This window comes from Henckelia pumila, chromosome 2, assembly GCF_033568475.1.
Source record: "Henckelia pumila isolate YLH828 chromosome 2, ASM3356847v2, whole genome shotgun sequence".
NCBI lineage: Eukaryota > Viridiplantae > Streptophyta > Magnoliopsida > Lamiales > Gesneriaceae > Henckelia > Henckelia pumila.
The window spans coordinates 155032112-155057049 of record NC_133121.1 but is presented as its reverse complement, the minus strand read 5'-3'; the positions used below and the strand labels follow the sequence as shown (position 1 = coordinate 155057049).

Below are 24938 nucleotides of genomic sequence, written 5' to 3'. Positions count from 1 at the left end.
TTCTTATAGCATCAAAAAACATAGATGAACATGTTAAACATTTAGATATTTTCTCTAAAATTTGTAAACAAGGACTAGTTTTATCTGAAAAGAAAGCGGTCATAGCAACAAGGAAAATTGAATTCCTTGTCATTGAGATTGATGAATCTGGAATAATTCTACAACCCCATATTGTGTAAAAGGTACAGAATTTTCCAGATAAACTCAAAGATGTAAAACAACTCCAAAGTTTTCTCGAAGTAGTTAATTTTGCAGGAACATTCATAAACAACCTAGCGATGTACAGGAAAGTGTTCAGTCCTTTATTAAAAAAGGATGCTATGTTTATATGGACCGATGAACATACTAAAGGGGTAAACCAACTAAATGAGATATGTAAGAAACTCCCAAAAATGGCTATACCCGTAGATGAAGATGATTTGGTGTTATTTACAGATGTCAACGATGATTGGTGGGCTGCAATCCTTACTAAGCTCACTCCAGATGGGGAGGTACCATGCAGATACTGTAGCGGCCTTTTTACAGAATCTGAGGGTATCAGATGGCATATCAACAAAAAGGAATTTTACGCAGTTAAAAAGGCTTTTGAGAAATGGCCTTTATTTTTACTTGCTAAAAAATTTACTTTAAAAGTTGATAATACTCAAGTAAAATCTTTCTTACAAAATTAAATTGAATCTAAACCAGAGAAAGCTAGATTATTAAGATGGCAAGCTTTATGTCAAAATTATATTTTTGATATTGTTATTATTAAATCTCATGAAAATATTCTTGCAGATTTTTTAACAAGAGTTGAAAGGCAGTGATGTGGATTCGATCATGAAAATGTAGGGGCATCTCAGGGAACACCTGGGGTTTCTTCAAACCGAGTTCAACCAGTTAGCCATTAATGCTGAAATGACCGGCAGGTTACAACAAGCTGATCGGATCAAAGTATCTAATCGAATTACAGGATGTATGCAAGCTCAAACTCAACTATGGATTGTTATTCAAGGGCCAATTGTGAGGGCTATAGAGAAACCATTGGTTTCTCATAAACAAGAAATGCTAAAACCATTGGTTTTACAAGAATAAGAAATGCATCCACCGGTTGTGAAACAAGATGTTGAGGATTCCAAAACTCAAGAAACAAGTGTTAATCTATCATCAGCTTTTGATTATCTAGATGAAACAACAATTGATAAGGATAACTCATCAAGTCAACCCTCCGCCTCTAGGGTAAAAGAGGAAGAGATCAATCTTAGGCCCAACATAGACAAGTGCAAATCTAAGATTGATACTAACCCAGTTGTTATTTCTCTATTTCAGGTTTATCAACAAAGGTGGGAGATATTAAGTACAAGAAGTGAAATTAACCCAAACACTTGCAGGGTTGATGTTGCAGGGATATATCCAAGAGTTTGGCGAAAAAATAATGTCAACCCTAAGGATGTAAAGTTATGGTATGAATTTGGGGCTCTAGCCTCAGTTTATACAAATTCACCAGGCTTCCAGGAGATATCACAACTACCAAAATGGATTCAGGAAGCAGTCCAAGAAACATGGGCAAATAATGACCATTTGTCCAGAGGAGATGTGCTCGAGTTATACTTCTTTAGTGCAGCTCCAGAACCAACAGGGAAAGGATCACACGAGTCTTTTCATTTCATCAAGCTAAGGAGACCTGATATGAATAATCAAAGATTTATCAAGGATCCTATATCTAAAGAAATACCATTGGTGTCCACTTTCGGAGATAATGAAATCTCAATAAGGAGGACATGGGGTATCTGGGTCTGTCTCACTGAGATGGAAAAGGTCAAGTTTCCGTTCAAATTTTATCAAAATTTGGTGAATGGATCATTCCTGTTAAATACAATGATAGGAAAAACTACTACTTTTGCGGAGAACTCTTCGAAAAGAAGATAAACCTTTTGTGGAACAGCAAGCTACTGGGAAGTAAAGAAACTCGCCGAAATTTTTTTGCAATATGGATCATATCGGGAGATGGTCAGAAATATCTGCCCAGAATGTCCAAACCAAAAGGAGCCAGAATTTGGAAAAACCTTCAAACCCCGGACGGATCGGAGGGATTTTTCCGAGACTAGCAAAAGTGGACAAAGACCACTGAAGATGCGCTTTCACAGGGGCCCACTTCAAAAGCAAAAGATGCCCCAACAAAATTAAAGAAGGCATGTGAGGATAATAAAGCCAAAAGAAAATGGTAGACATGTGACTCCTCAACAAGTAAAAGATGTCATCGATAATGGCATAAATAAAGACAGCTGTCATCAATAATGGCATAAATAATTCAAGACAGCTGTAAGATTCCCTGACGTTTCTCAGTGAAACGAGTGAAACTTCAGCTATAAATACAGGCAGTTGAGGAAGCTAAAGACATCGATCATTCCCTTTAGTTTTCTTACAAATAAAACATTGTAATATTTTTCTTTCTAAGTTTGTATTAAGTTTTAATTTTATGTATTTCAAGAAAAAGGCTACTATGAGTAGCTAAACTAGTTATCTCCTCCTCTTCAAATGAGGTTGATTTATGTAATAATATGTTGTCTGAATAAATTTCCGAAGCTCTTCCCTATCATGTTGTTCTCATTTAAAAATTAAGTTGTTACTATACACCTTAAGGTAGGAAACGAAATAAGGTTGTGCTAGCTGCTACTGAAGGAGTCTGTGTCAGGAACCATCGGTTGCGATCGCATGGTTTGGTTGTGAGGAGCAACCTATAAAACCCTGTGGACATAACCCGGCAATAGTTTGGTCAAAGAGGTAATTGAATTTAATTTACTTGCGGAAGCATGATGGGATTAAGCTTTTAAATAATAAATAAGGAATTAAAGGGTATAATAGGGATTATTTAGTTTTAAGGACATATTCGAGAAACTATTTAATGAATTAAGGATATATTTGGAATATAAAAGGTGAAAGGGATATAAAATGGAAAAAGAAAAAGATACAAGGATATATTTAGGAATTATCCCAAAATTTTACAACCACCCTAGAGTCATTAGTTCTAAAAGCTAACGCCTCCACCCATTTAGACACATAATCTACCGCAACCAAAATGTATTTATTCCCTTCAAATACGGGAAACGGCCCCATAAAATCAGTCCTCCAAACATCAAAAACTTCACATACAAGGATATTATTCAATGGCATCTCATGTTGCCTAGAAATATTCCCAAGTCTTTGACATTCATCACGTGCAATCACATAGGAATAAGCATCTTTAAACAGTGAAGGCCAATAAAATCCCAACTGTATTACTTTAGCAGCGGTTCTACCCACGCCGAAATGTCCTCAAGTCAGGCCCGTGTGGCAGTGTGAAAGTATAGGGCTTACCACTTCTGCTGGAATACATCTACGAATTATACCATCTGCGCAAATCTTAAAAAGTTATGGATCTTCCCATAAAAAATATTTCAACTCAGAGAAAAATTTCTTTTTCTGTTGATAAGGCATGTGCGGGGGAAGAAACTTACTTGAAAGGTAGTTGACAATGTCGGCATACCATGATAAATATGTTACCTCGAACAGCTGCTCATCTGGGAATTCGTCATGAATTACTTGTGTTTCAGTTCCTTGATTATCCAGATGGCATAGATGATCCGCAACTTGATTTTCTGAGCCCTTCCTGTCAATAATTTCCAAGTCAAATTCTTGTAATAACAAAACCCAACAAATTAACCTTGGCTTAGCATCCTTTTTGCTCATCAAGTACTTTAGTGCCGAGTGGTCAGTATGAACAACAACTTTGCTCCCCACCAAATATGATCTAAACTTGTCCAATGCAAACACAATTGCAAGTAGTTCTTTTTCAGTGGTGGCATAATTCAGCTGAGCGGCGGACAGTGTAATGCTGGCGTAGTAAATCACGTGTAGCACTTTGTCCTTTTTTTGCCCAAGGACGGCCCCCAACGTTGTGTCACTGGCATCACACATCAATTCAAATGGCAAACTCCAGTCTGGGGCTTCAATTACTGGTGCGCTAGTCAACTTCTGCTTCAATATTTGAAAAGTCTGTAAACACTCAGCAGAAAAGTTAAAAGGCACCTCTTTTATCAATAAATGAGTAAGGGGCCTAGCAAAAGAAGAAAAATCCTTGATAAATCTCCTATAGAAACCAGCATGCCTTAGAAAACTTCTTATCCCTTTCAAGTTCGTGGGAGGTGGAAGTTTTTCAATTACTTCTAGTTTCACTCGATCCACCTCCACACCTTTTTCAGACACCTTATGCCCTAGAACAATCCCTTCTCTCACCATGAAATGACATTTCTCCCAATTTAACACAAGATTGCTCTCCTCACATCTTTTCAACACTCTCTCAAAATTACATAAGCAGTCATCAAAAGAAGAACCAAACACAGAGAAATCATCCATGAAAACTTCAATAAACTTTTCTACCATGTCATGGAAAATAGCTCTCATACAGCGCTGAAAAGTGGCAGGGGCATTACACAAATCAAAGGGCATCCGTTTATATGCAAAAGTACCATATGTACACGTAAAAGTAGTTTTATGTTGATCCTCGGGTGGTATGGGGATTTGCATATAACCCGAATAACCGTCTAAAAAGCAGTGAAAAGCATGCCCAGAAAGCCTCCAACTATTTGATCAATAAAGGGAAGGAGAAAGTGATCTTTACGAGTGGCATCATTCAATTTCCTATAATCAATGCATACCCGCCATCCTGTAACAGTTCCAGTGGGAATTAATTCATTATTCTCATTTTCAATTACAGTAATCCCTCCTTTTTTTAGGCACTATCTGAATTGGACTTACTCATTCACTATCAGAGATAGGATAGATAATATCTGCATCGAGAAGTTTGATCACTTCCTTTTTCACTACCTCTTGCATAGCTGGGTTTAGGCGCCTTTGTGGTTGAGTGGGCGTCTTGTGCTCCGCCTCCATAAGTATCTTGTGCATGCACATGGATGGGCTAATTCCTTTTATGTTCGCAAGGCTCCATCCAATTGCTCTAATATGCTCTCTAATCACCCTCAGTAGATTTTCTTCCTCGCATCCTGTCAAAGAAGAAGAACATATTACTGGTAGTATATCATTCTTTAATAAATATAAATATTTCAAATGAGAAGGGAGTGGTTTAAGCTCAAGAGTAGGAGGCTCCTCGGCTGATGGCTTCAATGGTTTTGGGATGTACCCAAGCACTCCTATCTTGGAATTAATTGACTTTTCAAGAGGCTTAATTCCATCTAAATATCTCACGACCTCTTGAACCTCCTCGCTGCCATGTTTCTCAAGCATTGTTCCTATGAAACAGATTTCTAATGGATCCACGGATAACTGTTCCTGCAAAGAACACTCAAACAATTCATCAGTAACATCAATTCTGAAACAATCAGAATTGTCCGCAGGATAACGAAGGCCTCGAAATACATTAAAAATCACACTTTCATCATTCATGCGCAAAATAACTCTCCCTTATGCACATCAATTAAAGCTTTTCCAGTGGCCAAAAATGATCTACCTAAAATAAGAGTTATCTCACGATCCTCTTCTATATCAAGCACAACAAAATCTACTGGAAAAATAAACTTATCAACATTCACCACACATCCTCCGCAATCCCCCTAGAATATTTTATAGATCTATTAGCCAATTGAAGGGAAATTGTGGTTGACCTCACTTCTCCAATACCAAACTTTTTAAAACATGAGTATGGCATAAGACTTATACTCACACCAAGATCACATAAACCTTACTAAAAAATGATTTTCCAATAGTTCAAGGAATTGAAAAGCTACCGGGATCCTTAAGTTCTGGAGGGAGTTTATTTTGTAAAATAGCATAACATTCTTCCGATAACTTCACAGTTTCGAAATCCACTAACTTCCTCTTGTTTGACAAAATCTCTTTCAAAAATTTTGCATAACTAGGCATTTGATCCAAAGCATCTGCAAACGGAATATTAATATGGAGTTTTTTGAAAATTTCTAAAAATTTTGCAAATTGATTATCCAATTGCAGTTGCTTTGCTCGCTGGGGGAAGGGAAATTTACTTAAATCAATATTATCATTATTAAGTGGGTTAGAATACTTACCTTTCTTGCCCGTAGGCGACGATTCCACATGTTTTGGTGCATCCTCCGTCCCTTTTTCAATGATTGGCTCCATTGCTTCCTCTTCATCAACAGTCTTCTCCTTTGGCTCAACTTGCGATCTATTAACCGCCAGAATAGCATTGATGTCTCTTGGATTCTTCTCAGTATTGCTAGGCAACGACCCTGTTTCTCACCTAAGAAGGTAGATTTCAATATACCTTACGGTTATTACCCTAATTGTCAATCTAATGGTTCAATGATTTGTCACGTTAACTCACCAACATTAATTATGCTTACGTAGTGAAATATAGATCATTAGATCTACGATTTAGGCAATACCCTAAAGATAAGATCTCATTAACCAAGAATAAGGAGGAGGCGTGGGTTTAGAAGGGAGAAGAAGAGAATAGACATAAACTTAGTTTTAATAATTTAGGGAAAATAATATTAATGGTAAAACAATTAAATATGTGAAATAAGGAGTGAAAAATAAGTTTTTGATGTATTAGTAAGTGCAAAATAACATTGACACGAGGACTGAACTCAAAGCGTAATTTGTGATAGAGGATTTATCTCAAATTTTTCCTAAAGAACATACATATATTGTACTATTTAATTTATTTATTTAATAACTTTGAATTTTATTTTGTTTTGGCTTGTTTAGAAGCATATTTCATATATTTTATGGTTTATAATACTCAAAATATATTGTGCATAAGGTCTTTTTTTAAAAAATGAAATTTTAAATAAAAATTCATCTCATACAATTATGTTATTTATTGTCATTGTTTAGACATTTTTAGGAATTTTAATACTAGTAAATTAAATTTAAAAAATTCAACTAAGCATCTATCAATATAGGGGTTAACAGCTTTCAAATCAGTAATGATTTGGTTTTGTTTGCGATTTCACAAACCAATGTAATTGGCTTTGATCATTTTTTTTTTAAATCGAAAACCAACCAATCCATATTTGATTACCTCGGCTTATAGATGATATTTGTTTGAAAAATGTATCTTGACACCTCTTGATGCAGGTGTTCTGTGATTTTGAGAAAGCATGAATCATTTGGATTGTGATATCAATCTTGAACATTGTTTTTATACTTGACAAAACCCCCTTGCTCATTCAGATTTTACAATTCGATAACCTCGCTACTTTTTGCAACTCGAAGTTGATCTAGCTGAAGGCTCAATGCAGCTATTTGCTTCTGTAACTTCTCTCCTTTATCAGAAAGATTTGAGACGACAGCCTGCAATTACACAATCATAACAAAAGCATGTGATTGGTTTTCTACAAGCTTGAAATATTTATATATATATGAATCGGACAAGTAGAAAAGCTGATACCTTACTAGCTAACAGCTGAGACAAGCGAGTAATTTTATCCCTGATTTCCTTTTCTGATGGCTCAGTGACAGCGGGTGAAGAATTCCTTTGAAACATAATGGCATCCTTGGGGTTAAAAGCATATTCTGCACTGCTTAGATAAATGAGAGTTTTATCATGGCACAATCATTGATCATATCACTGCGGATCACAAAGGGGAAAAAAAAGGAACGAAGGATAGCAAAGCAATACCCATCAACATTTTGTTCACGAGGTGGGCGTGTAGATGCCTTCCCATAGAATGTGCTTGCCTTTAACCTGTATCCAAAATAAGAATTCTCAGAATTTTATTCACAAATACAGATATACACAAAAATCTACATTATGGCTACATCGAAAATTCGGTGCTCATAGCAATTAACCGTGAAAGTTTAACGAGATTGTGGATGATTGATGGTGCAGAACACAAGATTTATCATTCATGTAACTTGTGTATCCACACAGCTGATAAAGAAAACACACTTGCACTTTGAGAGGCTATACCATGCCAAACAGTTTGGAATTCGAAAATCATTTACCTTCCCACTTCCTCTTCTACCTCAACTTCTTGTACAGGTGCTGTTTTGGAGAAGAGCAAGCTATGTTGGCTTACTCCAGCTATGTTGAGAGTTTCAAGGAACTCTACATGAGCTTTGAGAGATTTCTCCCTAAATAAAAAACAGTAGTGAGTGATCAAATTTTGGACGTGAAAGGATTAAATGATAAAATGCCCAATGTTTATCAACATATCTGCGCAATAGCTCATAAATTGTGTGTAATGAACAAAAGAAGCAGCAAGGCAAACAAATTTACACAGTATGTTAAAGAAAAATAAACATTTACATCGTATGTTGGCGATCATGTTCTTCAAGCAACTGTTGCTGAGTGGGTGATATGTCAAATCCTTGTTTGGGCAAACTGAACAGATCCCGCAGATCCTGAAAATTTAAACACAACGATGGCCTCAAAACTGAAAGTCCTCTATCCAGCATGAATATGATGTTTGGATCAGCACAGCTGGCTCAACGAAAATACAGTATGTTGTTTCACCGTGTCATACAAGCAGCAATTTATCACAATATACAAAATAAAGTGGACAAAAAACAAAAGGACTTTATAATGATCATAATTGAAGGATAGAGGGTTTGCCAGGTAAAATGAGATGGATCTAGTTATGGTTGATAAGCGTGTTTCCATGGCGGTGTTCTAAATGGCGGTCTAGGCAGTAGGCGACCCTTGACCGCGCCCCGCCTTGGCATCAGGCGGCCCCAAGCTGTCCGGCGGGCGAAGCGGGCGGCGGTGGCGGGTGCTCGGGCGGGTGACGCGGTCAACAAATTTTAAAATAAATAGGGTCAACTAAATTTAAAAACCTAGTCAAAGTCTACCAATTTTAAAACCCCAGTTATTTTAAAAACACTATCCACTTTCTTTCTGTTTTTCACTTTTGCTTCAAGTCTTCTCACCATCAACCACTGGGCCCACAAGCCGCTGCCCGCCGCCACCAGTAAAAGTAATTATATTACGTTGTTAGTATTAATATGATGATGAATCTTTATTAATTATCTTGTTAGTTTTCGTTTATATATTTATTTGCATCTTGTATAGATGGTATTATATTTATGAAGCTTTTTTATGCATAAAGATTATTAAATTACACAATTTACATAAAAAATTATGACTATTTTTTATTACGTTGCATGACTATATATGATTACCTATAAAAAAATTTGCAAAAAAGATTTAACCGCCGAGGAGGTAGGCGGTCACAGACCGCCCCGCCACCGCCTCTCGCCATTTACAACACTGTTCCATGGACAGAGAATAACCAAATTTCTACGTATAGATTTATGCAAGAGGGCACTTAATTTAAAAACAGTAGATAGTGAAAAACAAATGAAGACATTTTGTTTGATAGGATACATACAAATAAAGTTTAAGCAGATACCTGTTGGCTGAAATAACGAGTTTGTTCTTTATGCTCAGTTGCACTTCTGAATAATCCTCCTTTAAATACCTGAATGATGCATTTCAGAATAATTAAAATAAAGCAAACATAGAAACGAGAATTATGTAAAGCACCATAGTACCACAAAAATTTAAGCAGGAGAATGCATTGGAATATTTGTGCGAGACATGCAAATCGCTCCACAATGATGGGAGCGACTTAATAAAATTACAAACTACTTCGATATATACCAATTTTTCTGGTAATATCTGGTTGTTGAGAAAAAAAACGAAAGCAGAAAAATCCAATATAAAAATTCTGACAATAAAGCTGAAGATGGAATGACAATTCGCACCCCCGAAAGGGCAAAACAAATAAAATGAAATCTATTAACCTGTTTTCTGTAAATTTTCTCTTCAACAGTGCCACATGTCATCAATCTGTACACAATAACATCCTTATTCTGCCCAATACGATATGCACGATCAACGCTCTGATTATCAGTGCTGCAAAAGTTGTCGAAAAATTAACAGCTCTTCCAGAATGATGGGAAACAAAACAAGCTTATATAAGAATTTGACAGGAGAAAAGCATAAATTTTTGTGAAGATAAATGAAGAGAACAGTTGTCAAAAAAAATGATGATATAGATTGTACAAAAATATATAGCCACTGACAAACACTTTAAAATATGAACACCTTGGATTCCATGCAGGATCAACGACAATCACACGATCTGCATTTGTAAGTGTAAGGCCCAATCCACCAACCTGGGAAGTCAAAAGAAAGATTGGTGCTCCACTGCCCTCTTGAAAATCCTGGAAAATAAACAAATTAAGATACAACATGGAAACCTCGAGTAAAAGAATAAATATAATTTCAGAAGCGTGCAAACCTTAACAAGTTTAGCTCTATCACTTATTTTCGTAGTCCCATCTATCCGCATGTACTGGTAGTCATTGGAAATCAAAGATTCCTGAGTGGCCAAATGTGGTTAAAGAATTAGGAGTGCCCACTGAATGAAGAGAGAAAATGAAGATGATGGACGAGATAGTAAATGTGGAAAAAAGAGAAGATTAGAAATAGAAGAGTCCTGCGAGGGTGAAGGATGTAAGTCAATTGACAACCCGGCATTGTAAAGTTCACATTTTATTTAGATGGATTTGTGTTACGAATGTATTCTAAACTATAAAAAAACATTTCAGCAGACCCTAACTTTTCCCTGATTATAAACCACAACTTTTCAGTCCTTAAAATTAAATGTACTCTGTTGTAAACTCTACATTTTCTGATTAGTGTTTGTCACACTTAATGCTACTTTTGATTTGAGTGGATCCCAGCTATTTTCAAAAGATCAGTGTTCTAAATGCGGTCAAGGCGGCCGCCTAGGCACCCAGCTATTTTCAAAAGAATGAAAAGATTAACTTGACACTCATTTACATGGGCTTTGTGGAGTAAATGGGAGCGGCTGCTCATATTTAAGTTCTGCCTCTTTAGAGGTGTAGGAAGTGCTTTTGTTTTTGATACTGTTGTGCTCCCAAAATCCTGTTGTATGCATTGTCTTGATAGATATTAGCATAGTCCACTCTCATGTACTGGTTTCTAAATTGAAATAAATAGCCCGCTTCAGAGGTCTTTTTTCGTTGGGGGAAAAAAAAGATCGTGCATGGTTAGAGTGATGGGTTTGGGATGAGAATTAAAATGTGGTTATTAAAATTGTTGAATAAGGAAAAAAAGCAACAAATAAATAATATTTTTATTCGGTGCAGATGATTAGGTTTCGAACAATCAGTTTGATTAAATGTGAATTAATAATTTACTCGCCAAGCAATATTATCCCACACCAATAATAAATAATTTCAGGGGAAAAATACTACTTTGTTTTGTAAATTATCTTGTTTGATGTGACTATTTATTCTTTAATAGGTCTAATTTCCACACATGTTCACAGAATCACATGAATGTAAAGTAGTAAAATAGGGGAGAGGGAAATTTAATTCTAATAGATTTACCATAAAAAAAAACCTTGATGCTTACTGCGTATTTACTCTTAGTGAGTTAGTGACACCATTATTGAATAAATTACTTCTATATCATTACCAGAAACTTCTGACAATCTTGAGGAATCGTCACATAAAACGGTGTTATAATTCATATCACATGAAAATTTGGACTAAAGTGAAAACAAAAATCACATATCAAAAACTAAAGGGGATAGAGGGTACCAATTAACAGAAATTTAGGGAAAACTATTGCACATATAACATAAAGCTGCCTAATTAAGCTCTGCTGAAGTCCATGACAATTAATGATTTAATGTCACGCTGCCAACCAAAGATTATTGATCTGGCACTAAAGGTAAATTAACTGAAATTGGAGAGGAAAGAGAGAACTCGAACGACTGTATCAGATCTTTAACAACGAAAATGAACAGAATTCCAACCAACTTTAAACTCACCTGAAGTAAATTAAGCATCTTTCGCGTTTGTGAAAATATAAGTACATTGTGTCCTTTGGGAATTAGATCACCCTGATAGCAAGAAAAGCAATAGTATATAAAGCAATGTATTTGCACATGTAACTGCATTATCAACAGTGGTGAAGCCCTTACCAACAAAGATAACACAAATGATATTTTGCAAGAGATGTCTTGCTTCTCTACAAGGTCAAATCTCTCAGTAACATCAGCAATGTGCATTGCCAATTTTTCAGCAACATGATGATCTTCCTGGTTCATAACTGAGTCCATCCCTTCCAAAACATCTTCAGCAGCTCTTTTTGTCAGTAGAAGTGGATGATCACATATTTTTTTTAAGATCTGAGTCCAAGAAAAAACAAGAATAGATCCTTTTATGCATTAGAAAGTAAAAGTCAATTACATCAATGCACCACTCTAGCATAAGACACAGCTTTATATTTGTATCTGCAACGCATGAATACATACATGTTTTCTTAAGCAAACAGTTTCTAGTCTGAAATAAACAATAGCGAGAACAAGGTGTATTGACTCTCCAAGGTGTCTTGAATTAAATATAATATATATACCTGCCCTACGACCATAACATTAACTTGGTCAATGCTATATCATATGAAAACCATAGAGTTAATGAATACAGGCCAAACTGAACTTAAACCAGAACAAACTTGATTTCAAGCCAGAAATAAACAATTTATGTTGGTTGATTAAGTAATATTTTATATCCTCGCAAAGAAAAACATAACCAACCCTTAAGTTGCCAAGGTATCTTAAAAATCTTTCAAAAACAGTAAGGATGGAATAATACCATTTAACTAAGACCAATAAAAAATTAAAGCGAGCATATTACCGTGAGTGCGGCAAGAGGGGACCCATCACAGGCTGAGATGACAATCTCGCTCTTTAAGAAAGCTTCATAAAGTTGACGCTGGAATTATGAAGATTACATGTTTAACTAAGCAAATATTCTCGAAAAATATATATTTTAAGTGAGAGAACAAAAGAAAATATCCTGAACATTGTACCTGACATTGAGTTAACCGTAGCCAGATTACCACCTCGTTCTTCTTGGACAGTGTGGTATCATTACTAAATACCTCAGATTTCATACGTCTCAAAAAATATGGTTGAATGCAGTCTCTCAATTTCTAGGAAAAGAACAAATAGAGAGAAAATATATTCATCTTTCACATGAGAAGATTTTGAGCAATAAAAGGTACTAGCTGAGGGAAACAGTTCAAGTTTTCAGAAATAGAAATCATAGACTTGTGCAATACGTTTCCAAGCCCAATTTTGGCCATATAAATTAACCAAAACCAACAGATAATAAATGGAGATGCCACTTGGGCTCATATTAATAGGGGTGAGCAAAATCTCAGTTTAACTGAAATAACGACCGAACCTAATTAAATAGGAAATTCAGTTCTGTTAAATCTATAGTTCGGTTGTGATTTTAAAAAATGTCGGTAATTTCAGTTTAATCGGTTCCATTTCTGTTTTGAATTTAAAACCGGTTCTGTTTAATAGGGACAATTGGTTGGTCGAAAAAAAATTTGGTTAGTTCGGTTCGGTTTAACCGATTGTTCACCCGTACTCGTATATTCGTTCAGAGAGAGGCATATTAACAAATGAGCAGCCAGAAAGTAGTGAACCAAGATGTTATCAAGGGCACACAAGTTTAAATGGCGATTAAAATAAAAATCAATGGGGTATGTTCTGATAATAATGAGAATAAGTCTTTCTGAAATGCAACAAGCATGGGAATCTAAACCTCAACTGTCATGTGTATTTGCTGTTTATGACACTATACAAGCCAAAAAAAAGAACATAGATTTGGATAATCATAATTAACAACAGAAAAGAGAAGACAAAGTGTTAGAATTTCGACCATGCAAATGTTGACAAGAATATGCAAAGATGAAGCTGTCGCAATAGCATCAAGAACACAGAAAAAACTACGAATGAGAGAAAAAAATTTGGTTCATTTCATTCGTGGGATTGCATACTCAATGAAATTCCTTAGCGATCACCTTTGCAACCGATGAACCAATACGCTTTTCCCGGTCAGAGGCATTTTTCTCATTTCCTCGACTAATGAAGTACTCATATTTCTCCTTAAACCTGAAAACGGGAGACAATAATTAACTCCTGAAAGAAAGTCCGCTGAACATTGGAATTGGAGAAGAGCCACAGATTACTCTTGTTTGTCGCCAAGCAGCTCAGGACAGCAAAAATTGAACAGTGCCCATAGTTCCTATATTCAATATGAGAGATGGTGCCGTCATGTACAATTCATTTCTTTAATGCTTCTAATATGTCAAACAAAATTCTTAGTGAAAATAAAAAACTTAAAATATCCAATGGTGACAGAACATTCTACCTTCAGATTGTTCTGCAGTGGTGTGCCACTGATAATGATACGACGACGACAAGGTATCTGAAGTAAACTTTTTGCTCTTTGAGTGCTTGGATTTTTAATAAGATGGCCCTAAAATTTTGATAATCAAAAACCTCAAGAGTCGATGAAATCTGGAGTTTTTATGATTGAATGAATGGAAGAATATGGCACTGAACAAAAATAATAATTTTGTCATTGCATGCCATAAATTAACAAAATTCACATACATACCTCATCAAGTATCATATAATCCCACGTCACTTCATCTTCTTCTCCATCATAAAATTTATGGTAATCCCCACACAGAGATTTTACATTATTCCTCACAATGTCATAAGTTGTTAGAAGAATACCTTTGTCCTAGGAGATAGTCAACAGCGAAATATGTCAAGGCATGTGTTGCTCGCATAAGGTTGAGGACATGAATTTGATACTCATACAGGATATGACAACTTTCTATATTAAAATATGACAGGAGTAAAATATTATATATATGTATACACACCCAATAAGCACACAATATATTATATACATACATATATATGTATGTATTAATAGTTACAGTAGTTTATCTTCAACAAAAATAAGTCAAAAACTTATTAATCTTAGAAGATAGCTTTCATTGTATTTGGCATCAACAAGATATGCTCATCGACCATATCAATACAATATTTGCATTTTCTTTTCTAATCACGTATTATATTTAAACTTGGAAAAGTAGTCAACACGTATACATCGACAATGACAGTTTATGACTACTTTTAGAAATATCTGTATATAACAGGTCAAGGTCCCAAAAAAAAAAACACTAGCTAATACATCTAAGTGAACTAGGTTCATTTCACTAAGTTGCCACCAAGCAAAGGTCCACTATGCCAACTCTAACAATCCTTCACCTAGATATGAAGGTGATGAGTATAAGATTCAAATGACTTGAAACAAAAGAAAAAAAATTGACATGCCATTGAAAATAAGTAAATAACAATGAGCAGAGACATCAATCATCTATGAATACAATTTAGGGTTTTGCTTTTAGCACTCTAATATTTGTCAATAAAAACGATTCTGCCCATTTATTTAGAGTGAAGAGGTAATGAATCATAAACATTTAGTGCTTACAGCTGCAAAATCAGCTTAGTTGGGTGAAAGTTAAAAATGGAATTAACTGTTTCATATTGCATAAAGTAAAAGGTGTCCATAGATCGAGAAGGACCTGAAGCACATATTGAAGTTCATAATGTCGTGTTTTGGCGCATGTTGCAAAATACCTGCCAAAAGAGAAGACTCAAACCATGATATACATCAGAAGGTGAGTTTACAGCAAAGGAGAGAGTCCAATTAAGAAATATCATACTCTCTCGTTTTCTCAGATAGCCCAACAACTGACAGCTCACGGACCCAGTGGGTTAACAGAGTTTTTGGGGCTACAACCAACACTCTCTTAATTAAATTGGAGTGAAAAAGTCCTGCTATAAAGCCACAAATCTAAAAACAAAAAAGAGGTAGAGAGATCAATTAAATGCAAGATCATTCCAGAAATAAGTAAATAATCAAGTATTTTCGTCACCTGCATCGTCTTGCCAAGTCCCATATCATCACCTAAGATACCACCCTTACCCATAGAATGAAGAGACCAGAGCCACTTTAGTCCTTCACGCTGATGAGGAAATAGCATTTTAGCGATTTTATCAGGTAACCTATACGTATATTTTGGACCACTAAGAGTGAAGTCGTCTAAGTGATCATCCAATGTATCCTCCTCAGATTCACAATCAGATAAATCAATAATCTTCTCTTGCTTCCCATTCACTTGTTTGACATTTTTCTGTTCACCCAAAACCACATAATGTCCCGAATTCCCATATTTTTTTTCTCTTTTGAATTGGTGAGGATGAGATTCTTCTGAACTGGCCCTCATAATTTCACCGTTCCTAAGCCCTTCAAGATCATACATGGTTCTACCGGTTATACCAACATAACTATGAGTGTCAACATCAATACTAACTTCTTTTTTCTTTTGATGCTCATTTCTACCAGCACCTCCAACTGTAGCCTCTCTGAGTGAACCTTTTAGGGAATTAGATGAAAGCAAAGATGAAGAAATAGCCCTCTTATTTTCAGGGATGTCATCTTTGATGATCACATCATATAATTTACCTCTAATGAATTCTGTGCAATCCTTGACGGAACCTTCCTTTTTAGGAGGAACAATTTTCTTCTCAATAGAAAGTACCTCAAGCCTTGAGCTCAGATCATTTAATATATCCCGGATTTCACCTCCAGAACTCTCACATGCTTTATTCATCTGAACAGGTGAATCAAAATCTGAGATCCCCTCAAAATTTGGCTCTTCAGCTTTTGCCCAACTCTTTCCCACAGAAGCGTTGTTATTATTATTCACTGAAATTTTACAAAGGCGACGCCTTCCCTCAATTTTTAGCTTAACTGGTTTTTCTCCTGCAATATATCTACCTAATCATATACTCGGAGAAAAAGTAAAGTATAAAGAATTGAGCACTGAGGTCATGAATTTTGTGCAAACAATTAACAAGCAATATCTATCTGAAAATTAGACTGGATATCAGCGAGGTTGGCAAAGAGCATTGTGTTCTAGTTAACAGGGGCGGAGCCAGGATCACGCAAGAGGGGGGGGCCAACGAAGAAGAAACTGAAAGCGTAAACACAGACGGATAGATTTTAGATTTTTTTTAAAAAACGAGATATATTATTAGAAATAAAAAAAAGAAAAACAAGAGAGGGGGACTAAGCCCAAACCTCTCTCAAGATCTAACAATTAAATATGTTTCGAGTGAGTTCTGATATAAGGAAGTTTTCGTACATGATCAAAATGCTCAAATTGGATTTTTAATTGCAGCATCTCATGTTCCGCAAAGTTTTTTGGATAAAACTTAGTAGATAAAACGAGATTCATTGCATTTAATTTTCTGCTAGTTTATTTAACACTATCTACTCTATCTTTATCAATTAAATTACATTATGATTCATGAATATAGTAAAAATACATTGTTATCCACAAATATTTTCGATCAATTATTCAACAGATAGAAATAGTCGAACAAAAATAATCAAAGACGCAAAAATTAACAATGCTAATTTCATTTTTTACAATAAATTTTAGTATTTCTAACATTGATATCAAATGTTTTGTCCCATAATTAAATGAAACAAAGATTTAAAACAAAAAAAAATAAAGAGAAGAATTAAGAAATATATGCTCTCAAGAAACCAAAACCTAATTTTTTGAGAAAAAAATGATTTAAAATACACGACATGAAAAAAAAATACACAAAAAAACCTGAAATCATTTAAGAAATGCCCTTAAATCTTTTTTTAAGGCAAAACGACCTTAAATCTTAATTGGATGTTGTGTGTCACTGTGTTGGTCGGCCACTCGGAAGAGTCGAAGAAAAAAAATGAATCAAATATCCCATAAAATAGAGAGTTTGATCGCCACTTAAAATAAATTACCTTATTTTATTTGAGAAGCCAATGTATCATATATTAAAAAAAAAATGGAGCACAACCCATTAAAGATTATTAAAAAAAATACCAAACAAAACCAATATATATATATATATAGGGAAAATTGCATTTTTGGTCCTGTATGTTTGTCACTTTGCGATTTTAGTCCTTTATATTTTCAGATTTCAGTTTTAGTCCGCTATCTTTATTTTTTTGACAATTTTAGTCTTTTTTCCGACGTGGCGCTGACGTGGCACCAATTCAGTGCTGATGTGAAGCTGACGTGTACAGTGCCAACGTAAGCATTTTTTAATAAAAAGGACCGAAATTGCCAAAAATCAGAACATGTAGAACTAAAACTGAAATGTGAAAACATAGAGTACCAAAATCGCAAATTGACAAACATACAGGACGAAATTTGCAATTTTCCCTATATATATATATAAATATATACACACTAATTTATTTTATTATTTTTTTTTTTTTGGGGGGGGGGGGGGGTGGGGCCACGGCCCCCCAAGGCACTATGTGCCTCCGCCCCTGCTAGTTAAGATAGTTCACCACTTCGAAGATCAATCACCCCGAATTTTATTCAAAAAATATGAATCAGTGACACATTAAGCATGAATATGGAAGAAAGAGCAAAATATATAGATATCACAAGTACCACTTTTATGATTGTAGGAATCAGAAGTAGGATTTATCTCATGCGCCTTTCCATCTTCTTTAGCAAACAAATTGCTTTCATGAGGATTGGAGGATTGCACTACAGTTGTCAAAAGAAACACAAATGAGTAAATTCGTTATCTATAGCAATTTCAAAACCAAAAACCTGACAGTGAGCAATAATGAGACACGAAGAGTGAACTGATGTATGAAAACCATCTAAATGGATGCATAATAATGGTACTATCTATGTTTTGGAGAAGTTTTGGATGTGGTTCAAGACAAATGGTCAATCATGTCCACATTCATGATGCTAAAAGAAGGAACATAACACGATGCAAAAATTTAAACAAGTAATTGTATGCATTAAATCAACTTCATGTTGAATACTTCCAATCCTCAATAGGTTGGCGAAAAATATAAGGTTAGAGTTGAAGTCAGTAAATTTTACTTGCTTTTATCATCTAGCATGCTTTTTATATCTACAGATAATAGATTAGAATTTTAACTTTCAGAAGCAATTACTAAATTTAAATGGTATCCCCCCACGCACAGGTAAGGTATTTCTTAAAACTTAGATTGCAATACTTTGAAAAGAGCACTCTTCTAAAAGGCGACGCCTAAACGCTAGGCGGTTGCCCACCGTCCAAGTTTTAGACAATTGATACCTATGGGTGTTGTTACATTAATCGGCTGCCTAATCGCCGCTTATGCTGCTAAAAATCCGTCTAAACGGCCACCTAGATTAATATATAATATTTTTAAAAATTTAAACATTTTTAAAAAAGATTATTTGACATATTTGCTCATCAATTTGTATAGGATAAAGATGAGAAATATGCTATAAACTTTGAGTTTGCATTCGATAAAAGGAATTATTGGAGAAATATTAAGATGAACAAGAAGAATTAGCCTAAACAGAAAAAATCGGTCGTCTAAGCGTCTAGGTGCTAGGCGATGGGTAACTGTCCGCCTACCGCCTACCGCTTTTTAGAACATTGAAAAAGAGTGAAAAACAATCCAAAAAATATATAATATGATGTACTAGCAAGTAGCAACAAAGGTTTTCATAAAAGATTTGAATTGACTTTCAAGCATCTTTTTCAAATGTTATAGATTTTTAACACAATGCGAATAATCTATTTCAATCGATAGCCGACCTTAAAAATATATTTTTTGTATTTTTGGACGAAACATTATGTTGTGCTCAATAATGTCAAACATATTAAAGTTTTGCTATGATTACACGACGTAGAGTAAATATTGATACAATTAATAACGACATAGCAAGCACCAACAGAGCCCAAAATATTCAGAGTTCAGGTAAGGACAAAGAATCAAGTGAAAGGCAACACTGTCTGGTCAACACAAAAGCACCTTGCCAATTCTACATCTCTATCTCTAATATCTCTAATAATAAAAATGGAAATACATCAGGGATATATGTTGCATATGTACCAAAGACAAAGTATCTCCATCAAAGGTGTTGTATCAAATCTTGCTAAAACATTCAAATTTCTAAATCAAGCAAAGAGTTGTTGATTAGATAGTTCGGCTAAGATAGGTAATTTTTTCAAAATCGGAATAAAATAGGGCAGTGAAGGATTTCACCAATTTCAAACATCTGCAAATATTGTGTCACCTTACCGGTTCCATACTACCATAGATGTAACAAAGTCTTAACTGGCTTCGTGACAAAATCATGTTTTACCGTTAATTTTTTAAATTTCGTTATGATTCATTCATGCACCACTAGACTATTATTCATCTTAATAATAACTAGGACCAACAAATACGACAAAAACAATATTTTGAAATTGAATTTTTTTTAAAAAAAAAACATCCATCCAAACTCAGGAGATAGTGTTTAATATGCGTTAAAGCGCACAGGCGTGTGGATAGATTATCCTTGGATACAAGGAAGCAAGGAAAGAAAGCTATGTCGATACCATGAGTGGGAGATGGGGAATCGAAATCAGTGATGCCAGCAAACAAATTGGGATAAGAATCCTTGCGCTTTGACTCCAACTCTTCACTTTCAACAAATCCTTCTCATGTTATTTCAACGTCATTAGTTCACGCACAAAACTTCCAGACTTAAAATATTCATTTTTCCAGGGAAAAAAAAAAGATCTAAATCCCTGTTGAACAGAAATACCTTGAACAGGAGGAGATGGAGTATCGAAATCCAATCGAGGAACCTCTTCATTATTGTCATCATCATCTTTCAAAGACACTGTTTTTGAAAAGACAAAACCATAAAAGAATTCAGAAAACATAGATGCAATCAACAAAACGCCATCAGTATCGAAATAAACCTCGAAATGAAGAAGAGGAAGACGGCTGAGAAATGGGTTTTCTCGTAGACCGAGAGGCGGAGCGGTCCAGGAGAAAGCGATTGTGCAGCTGGTTGAGGCTTAGCGGCGGCTTCTTCTCACCATCCGCCATTGATGATCGCTACTGTGTTGGCGCTCAGAGTGAAGATTTGAAATTTGGAATTTGGGAAATTGGAATTGAACCCTTCAAGCAAGAGGCTCATTTTATTCTCGCATTTTTTGTCGGAATTTATAGATATTATTATTAATTAACTGAGTAAAAATTATTTTCATACATGATAAAATGTCAAATTCTTACATAAACTATTGAAAATGGCTGGTTTAATTGGTATATGATCAAACTCAAAATTCAATTTTTGTCATTTACTTAAATTGATTTTAAGTTGAATATTGTTATTAAATTGATTAATTGAATTACATACATATTTTTGTCTTTAAAATTATTATATTAATTATAATTGTAAGTATAAATTTATATTTACTAATTACTATACTACAAAAAGAAGATTATATATCATGCATACGAAAAAATATTCAATGTAAAATTTGTAGATCATAAATGAAAGACACACACATATATATCATTTTTATTTTGATTAATATATATAATAATATTATAACATAGATAAACAAAAAAATATCTTTTATTATATATTTTTAATACATATTATTTTTGAATATATAATTTATCAATTTTTATATATGTGTGTGTATGTGCATGTTTGTATTAATTAATATTTACAATGTTTCGTACAATAAGTACGATCCCTTGTTTATAATATAAAATTTAAATAAATATAAATTTATGATTATAATTGTATTAATAAAATAATTTTAAAAAATAAAATGTGTATCTATTTTAATTTAACAAAAATATTAGACTTTAAAATAATGTAGGTAAAGGGTAAAATTGACTTTTTAAGTTGATTATGTACCAATTAAACCATTTGCAATACTTCATGTACCAATTTAATATTTTACCAATAGTTTGTATATCAAAATGAATTTTACTCTTAATTAAATGACAAATTTGATTTAAATTCCCAAAATCAAATTTCATTCTTTCAGTATGAAAATATGTTTGTATTCTTTTATGTAAAAAAATGTTTTTGTATTTTCTGATGTACATGTTTTTTCATAAATAAAAATAGGTATAAAACATCATAAATATGGTACTAATATATGATATTTGAACATCAACTTGTTTAAATCTAGACAAAAGATAAGATTTAGAATATACAATTTCTCAAATTTTATTAATATCAACACTTGCAAGACATGTTTAAATACTTAAAAACCATATATTAATATCCGATTTGAAACAATTTGTACTCAAACATCTTATATTAGTATCATATTTTCAATGTTTGTATAAATTTTCATCCGAGAAAAGACAAGTGTATAACTAATGTTAAACTTTGCTATAATATTCAGGTATTGATACTCAAAAATCATATATTAGTATCAGATTTGAAATAATTTGTTTTCAAATATAATATATTAATACCATGTTTTTAATTTTTGTATACGTTTCAATCGAGAAAAAACATGTGGGCTCAGGTAGTGGAGAAACATTTTTTGTGAATTAAGGAGTAGTGCAAATATATATTTTCTGACAAAGACCGGTTGCAAAATTAAGTTTGTATTTGAAATTTTAAAGTAAATTTATACTTTAAATAAATAAAAGCCTATTATTTAAAATAAAAAACCAATTTGGTCCAGAGTGATTCCACCAAACTAAATTTACTTTTGTAACCATACTTTTAATTAAACATCCAAAATATCTATATTTTATGTATTAAAAAAATATATAAATATATTGTATGACATTATATATGCATCGTGTGTGCTCTGCCTGTTAGTTAATTTCAAGATATGCTTAAAAAGTATTTTTTATTGAGTAAGTCTCCTGTGAGACCGTCTAACGGATCTATATTCGTGAGACGGTTCGACCCATATTTCAAAACCTCTTTGTTGGTTCCTCTATTTTGGTTTAAATCATAGGTTCAGATATCATATCATGATGAGTATGCCGTGAGAAAGTTAGCGCAATTTTTAGACGCCCCTCCCCATAATAAAAGAGCCCAGGAAATCTGAGCCTTCGGAAGAGGACTCTGACCCAATCCTTCACGAGATCAAGGCAACCAAGAAAAAGAGGCCAACGCAATTGAAGACTGATGAAGCCCAGTTAGAGGGGGAAGGAAGACATTGGTACAAGATTTTAGCCTTCTATTTGGGTCGGGATATGGGTCCAGTCATTAGAGAGAGTTCGGGCATGCCCCATAGGTATGAGCTAATAATCACTAGCCAAGAAGACCGATCCCACACCCCCCGAGGGCTTTCACACTATTTACATAGACCAGATAGAAATGGGACTCAGGTTTCCCATATCAAACTCATTTGTACCACTTTTGAATATTTTCAAGTCTGCCTGAGCCAGCTGACCCCCTAACTTTTTTAGCTCTCTACTACCCCTAGGAGTCCTTTTTAATTATTTCCAAGTTCCATTAGGCATTGGGAATATTTTAAAGTTTATCCAAATAAAAAAGACTGGTCTGGGTCGGTTTTAGCTCTCAATATAACCCAAGTACTTGTTTTTGAAAGAGAAGCCGAGCTCCCATAGAGGATGGACCAATAGGTACATTTTTGTCAAATCCATCGAGTTTTGATCCTGCAAGATGGACTAGGTTACAGACCTTTACCCTTCATGAGCCCCTAGCAGAACCCACTCATAACTTTAACAACTTCTGAGTTGTGATGGATGTTAGGTGCTTTAAGATTGAGAGTTTTATCGATGATGATCTGTTCTATAAATATCACATTTGTAAAAAGAGATTGAAAGTAAAAAAAAAAGGGACTAAGGTAGTACTTTGACTAAACCTAGTTTTTCCCTCTCATTCCCCATGTGTACCATTGTTATATTTCCATGCAGACCAAAGGATCATGGACACAAAAATTAAGGTTGAGATGATGAGATTGAAGAGAAAGAAAACTGAGGCCCCTTTCGAGAAGTCTGTAGGGGAGGCTCAATCCCTCGAGTAGCCTAAGAACAATCCCTCCTCGAAGAAATAGGGGTATGATTCGGGCTTCCAACCAACCCAGTCCATGGCAGGTCCTGAGGCCTCTGCTCATTCCAAGGGTAAGACCAATGTGGGCGAGACAACCCTTATTCTCGAGGACCAAGCTCGAGGAAATCCCGAACACGCCCATAGTTTGAGGATCTATTTTCTGGCCAAGCAGGATGGGCCAAGCTCCCTGAATATATTCCAAAACCTAGTTTTGTCTCTGGACTTGGAAATCCTTCAATCGGCTCCGGACCACGTAGTTGATGAATCCCTGGCTCTGTGATTTATCTAGGTAACCACCTCTTGACTCCTAATTATTAGCTTGGTTTTTTATTGTCTTCATTATTCTTAAATTGTGTATTTTTACGCCAGACCATCGCTTGGACTGTGGAAAATTCTCTTAATTCTCAAAAACTCCAAGATGCCGCCCAAGCCAATTCCGAGATCCTAGACGAAGTTATGAACTAGCAAGGGAAGCTGATGAAGCTGATGTAGGGCATGAAGTCTGCCCATGATGATGAGATTCACTCTCTCCTCCTTGATTTGGAAACTTCCTAGGAAAGGTTGAAAGGAGCTATTTAGAGATCCTTGATTTGAAGGAGAAGGTCCGGAAGCAAGAGGATGAGGTCGAGCTCACTTGGGCTCGAAGAAAAGAAGACTTCCTCAAGTCCCCTGAGTACAATAAACTTTGCGCGAGTAAGGCCTTAGTCTTCTTTGATAAAGATTTTAAAGGATGTCTTGCCCAATTCCGAGCCAATTGTTATCCAAACAGGATCACTCACCAAATTCCTGGATGCCAAGAAGGATTTGAGGACATGATCGTGGAGGGGGAAGTATCCGAGCTGGAGAACCAAACCAAGGATCAGGAAGCACCCGATCCCAAATCCCCTTAGTCTAGGCCTATATTGTATTTTTATCCTTATTTCTTTATTTTTAATGAAAAAGGTCCCTCGCTTTTAAGTATTCTAAGTTATCTGTGATCAAGTCCGTCGAGCTATCAAAAATCTCAAATTATCACACAACCACAAAAACTCACTCTTTCAAGTCACTCATTCGATCATTAAGGATCATTTTTTGTGCTAAGTGTTTAAGTAATTCATTCATTTTTGTAATATCAGTCGAGGACTGAATTGTGAATTGAGTT

General features: G+C 34.8%; 2 protein-coding genes across 4 annotated transcripts; both read right to left on the bottom strand.

Moving 5' to 3' along the window:
- Positions 1-5238: 5238 nt before the first annotated feature.
- On the bottom strand, positions 5239-7187 carry LOC140880226 (uncharacterized). Its single transcript, XM_073284493.1, has 3 exons — positions 7040-7187; positions 6060-6242; positions 5239-5307 (listed from the first exon to the last, which is right to left on the bottom strand). Exons 1-3 carry the CDS (start codon positions 7185-7187, stop codon positions 5255-5257), a joined length of 384 nt encoding a protein of 127 aa, XP_073140594.1. The 3' UTR covers positions 5239-5254.
- On the bottom strand, positions 7060-20918 carry LOC140880224 (protein CHROMATIN REMODELING 24). Of its 3 annotated transcripts, none has more exons than XM_073284491.1 (24): positions 20712-20918; positions 20552-20629; positions 20343-20441; positions 18395-18493; positions 15812-16701; positions 15599-15729; positions 15458-15512; positions 14476-14604; positions 14227-14334; positions 14045-14100; positions 13877-13967; positions 12872-12994; positions 12697-12774; positions 11982-12188; positions 11829-11900; positions 10266-10346; positions 10070-10188; positions 9766-9877; positions 9372-9440; positions 8270-8364; positions 7966-8094; positions 7640-7705; positions 7409-7538; positions 7060-7311 (listed from the first exon to the last, which is right to left on the bottom strand). In XM_073284491.1, the coding sequence occupies exons 1-24, from the start codon at positions 20839-20841 to the stop codon at positions 7195-7197; spliced, it is 3264 nt and encodes a 1087-aa protein (XP_073140592.1). In that variant the 5' UTR covers positions 20842-20918; the 3' UTR covers positions 7060-7194. The 3 variants fall into 3 exon arrangements, 2 of the variants coding, with proteins under 2 accessions (XP_073140592.1, XP_073140593.1); XR_012149615.1 differs by having other exon boundaries at positions 7160-7311; positions 7409-7533; XM_073284492.1 differs by lacking the exon at positions 20343-20441 and having other exon boundaries at positions 7063-7311.
- Positions 20919-24938: the final 4020 nt, after the last annotated feature.

Bases quoted from the DNA above. Each gene is read 5' to 3' on its own strand.
- LOC140880226 (XM_073284493.1), bottom strand. From the start codon at position 7,187: ATGAGCAAGGGGGTTTTGTCAAGTATAAAAACAATGTTCAAGATTGAT. The intron at 6,243-7,039 runs GTAATCAAATAT...GGTGAGAAACAG, and splicing joins AATATCATCTATAAGCCGAG to GGTCGTTGCCTAGCAATACT. The intron at 5,308-6,059 runs GTAAGTATTCTA...TGTTCTTTGCAG, and splicing joins GTCGCCTACGGGCAAGAAAG to GAACAGTTATCCGTGGATCC.
- LOC140880224 (XM_073284491.1), bottom strand. From the start codon at position 20,841: ATGGCGGATGGTGAGAAGAAGCCGCCGCTAAGCCTCAACCAGCTGCAC. The intron at 14,101-14,226 runs GTAGAATGTTCT...TATTGAATATAG, and splicing joins CACTGCAGAACAATCTGAAG to GAACTATGGGCACTGTTCAA. The intron at 12,775-12,871 runs GTACAATGTTCA...TCATAATTCCAG, and splicing joins TACGGTTAACTCAATGTCAG to CGTCAACTTTATGAAGCTTT.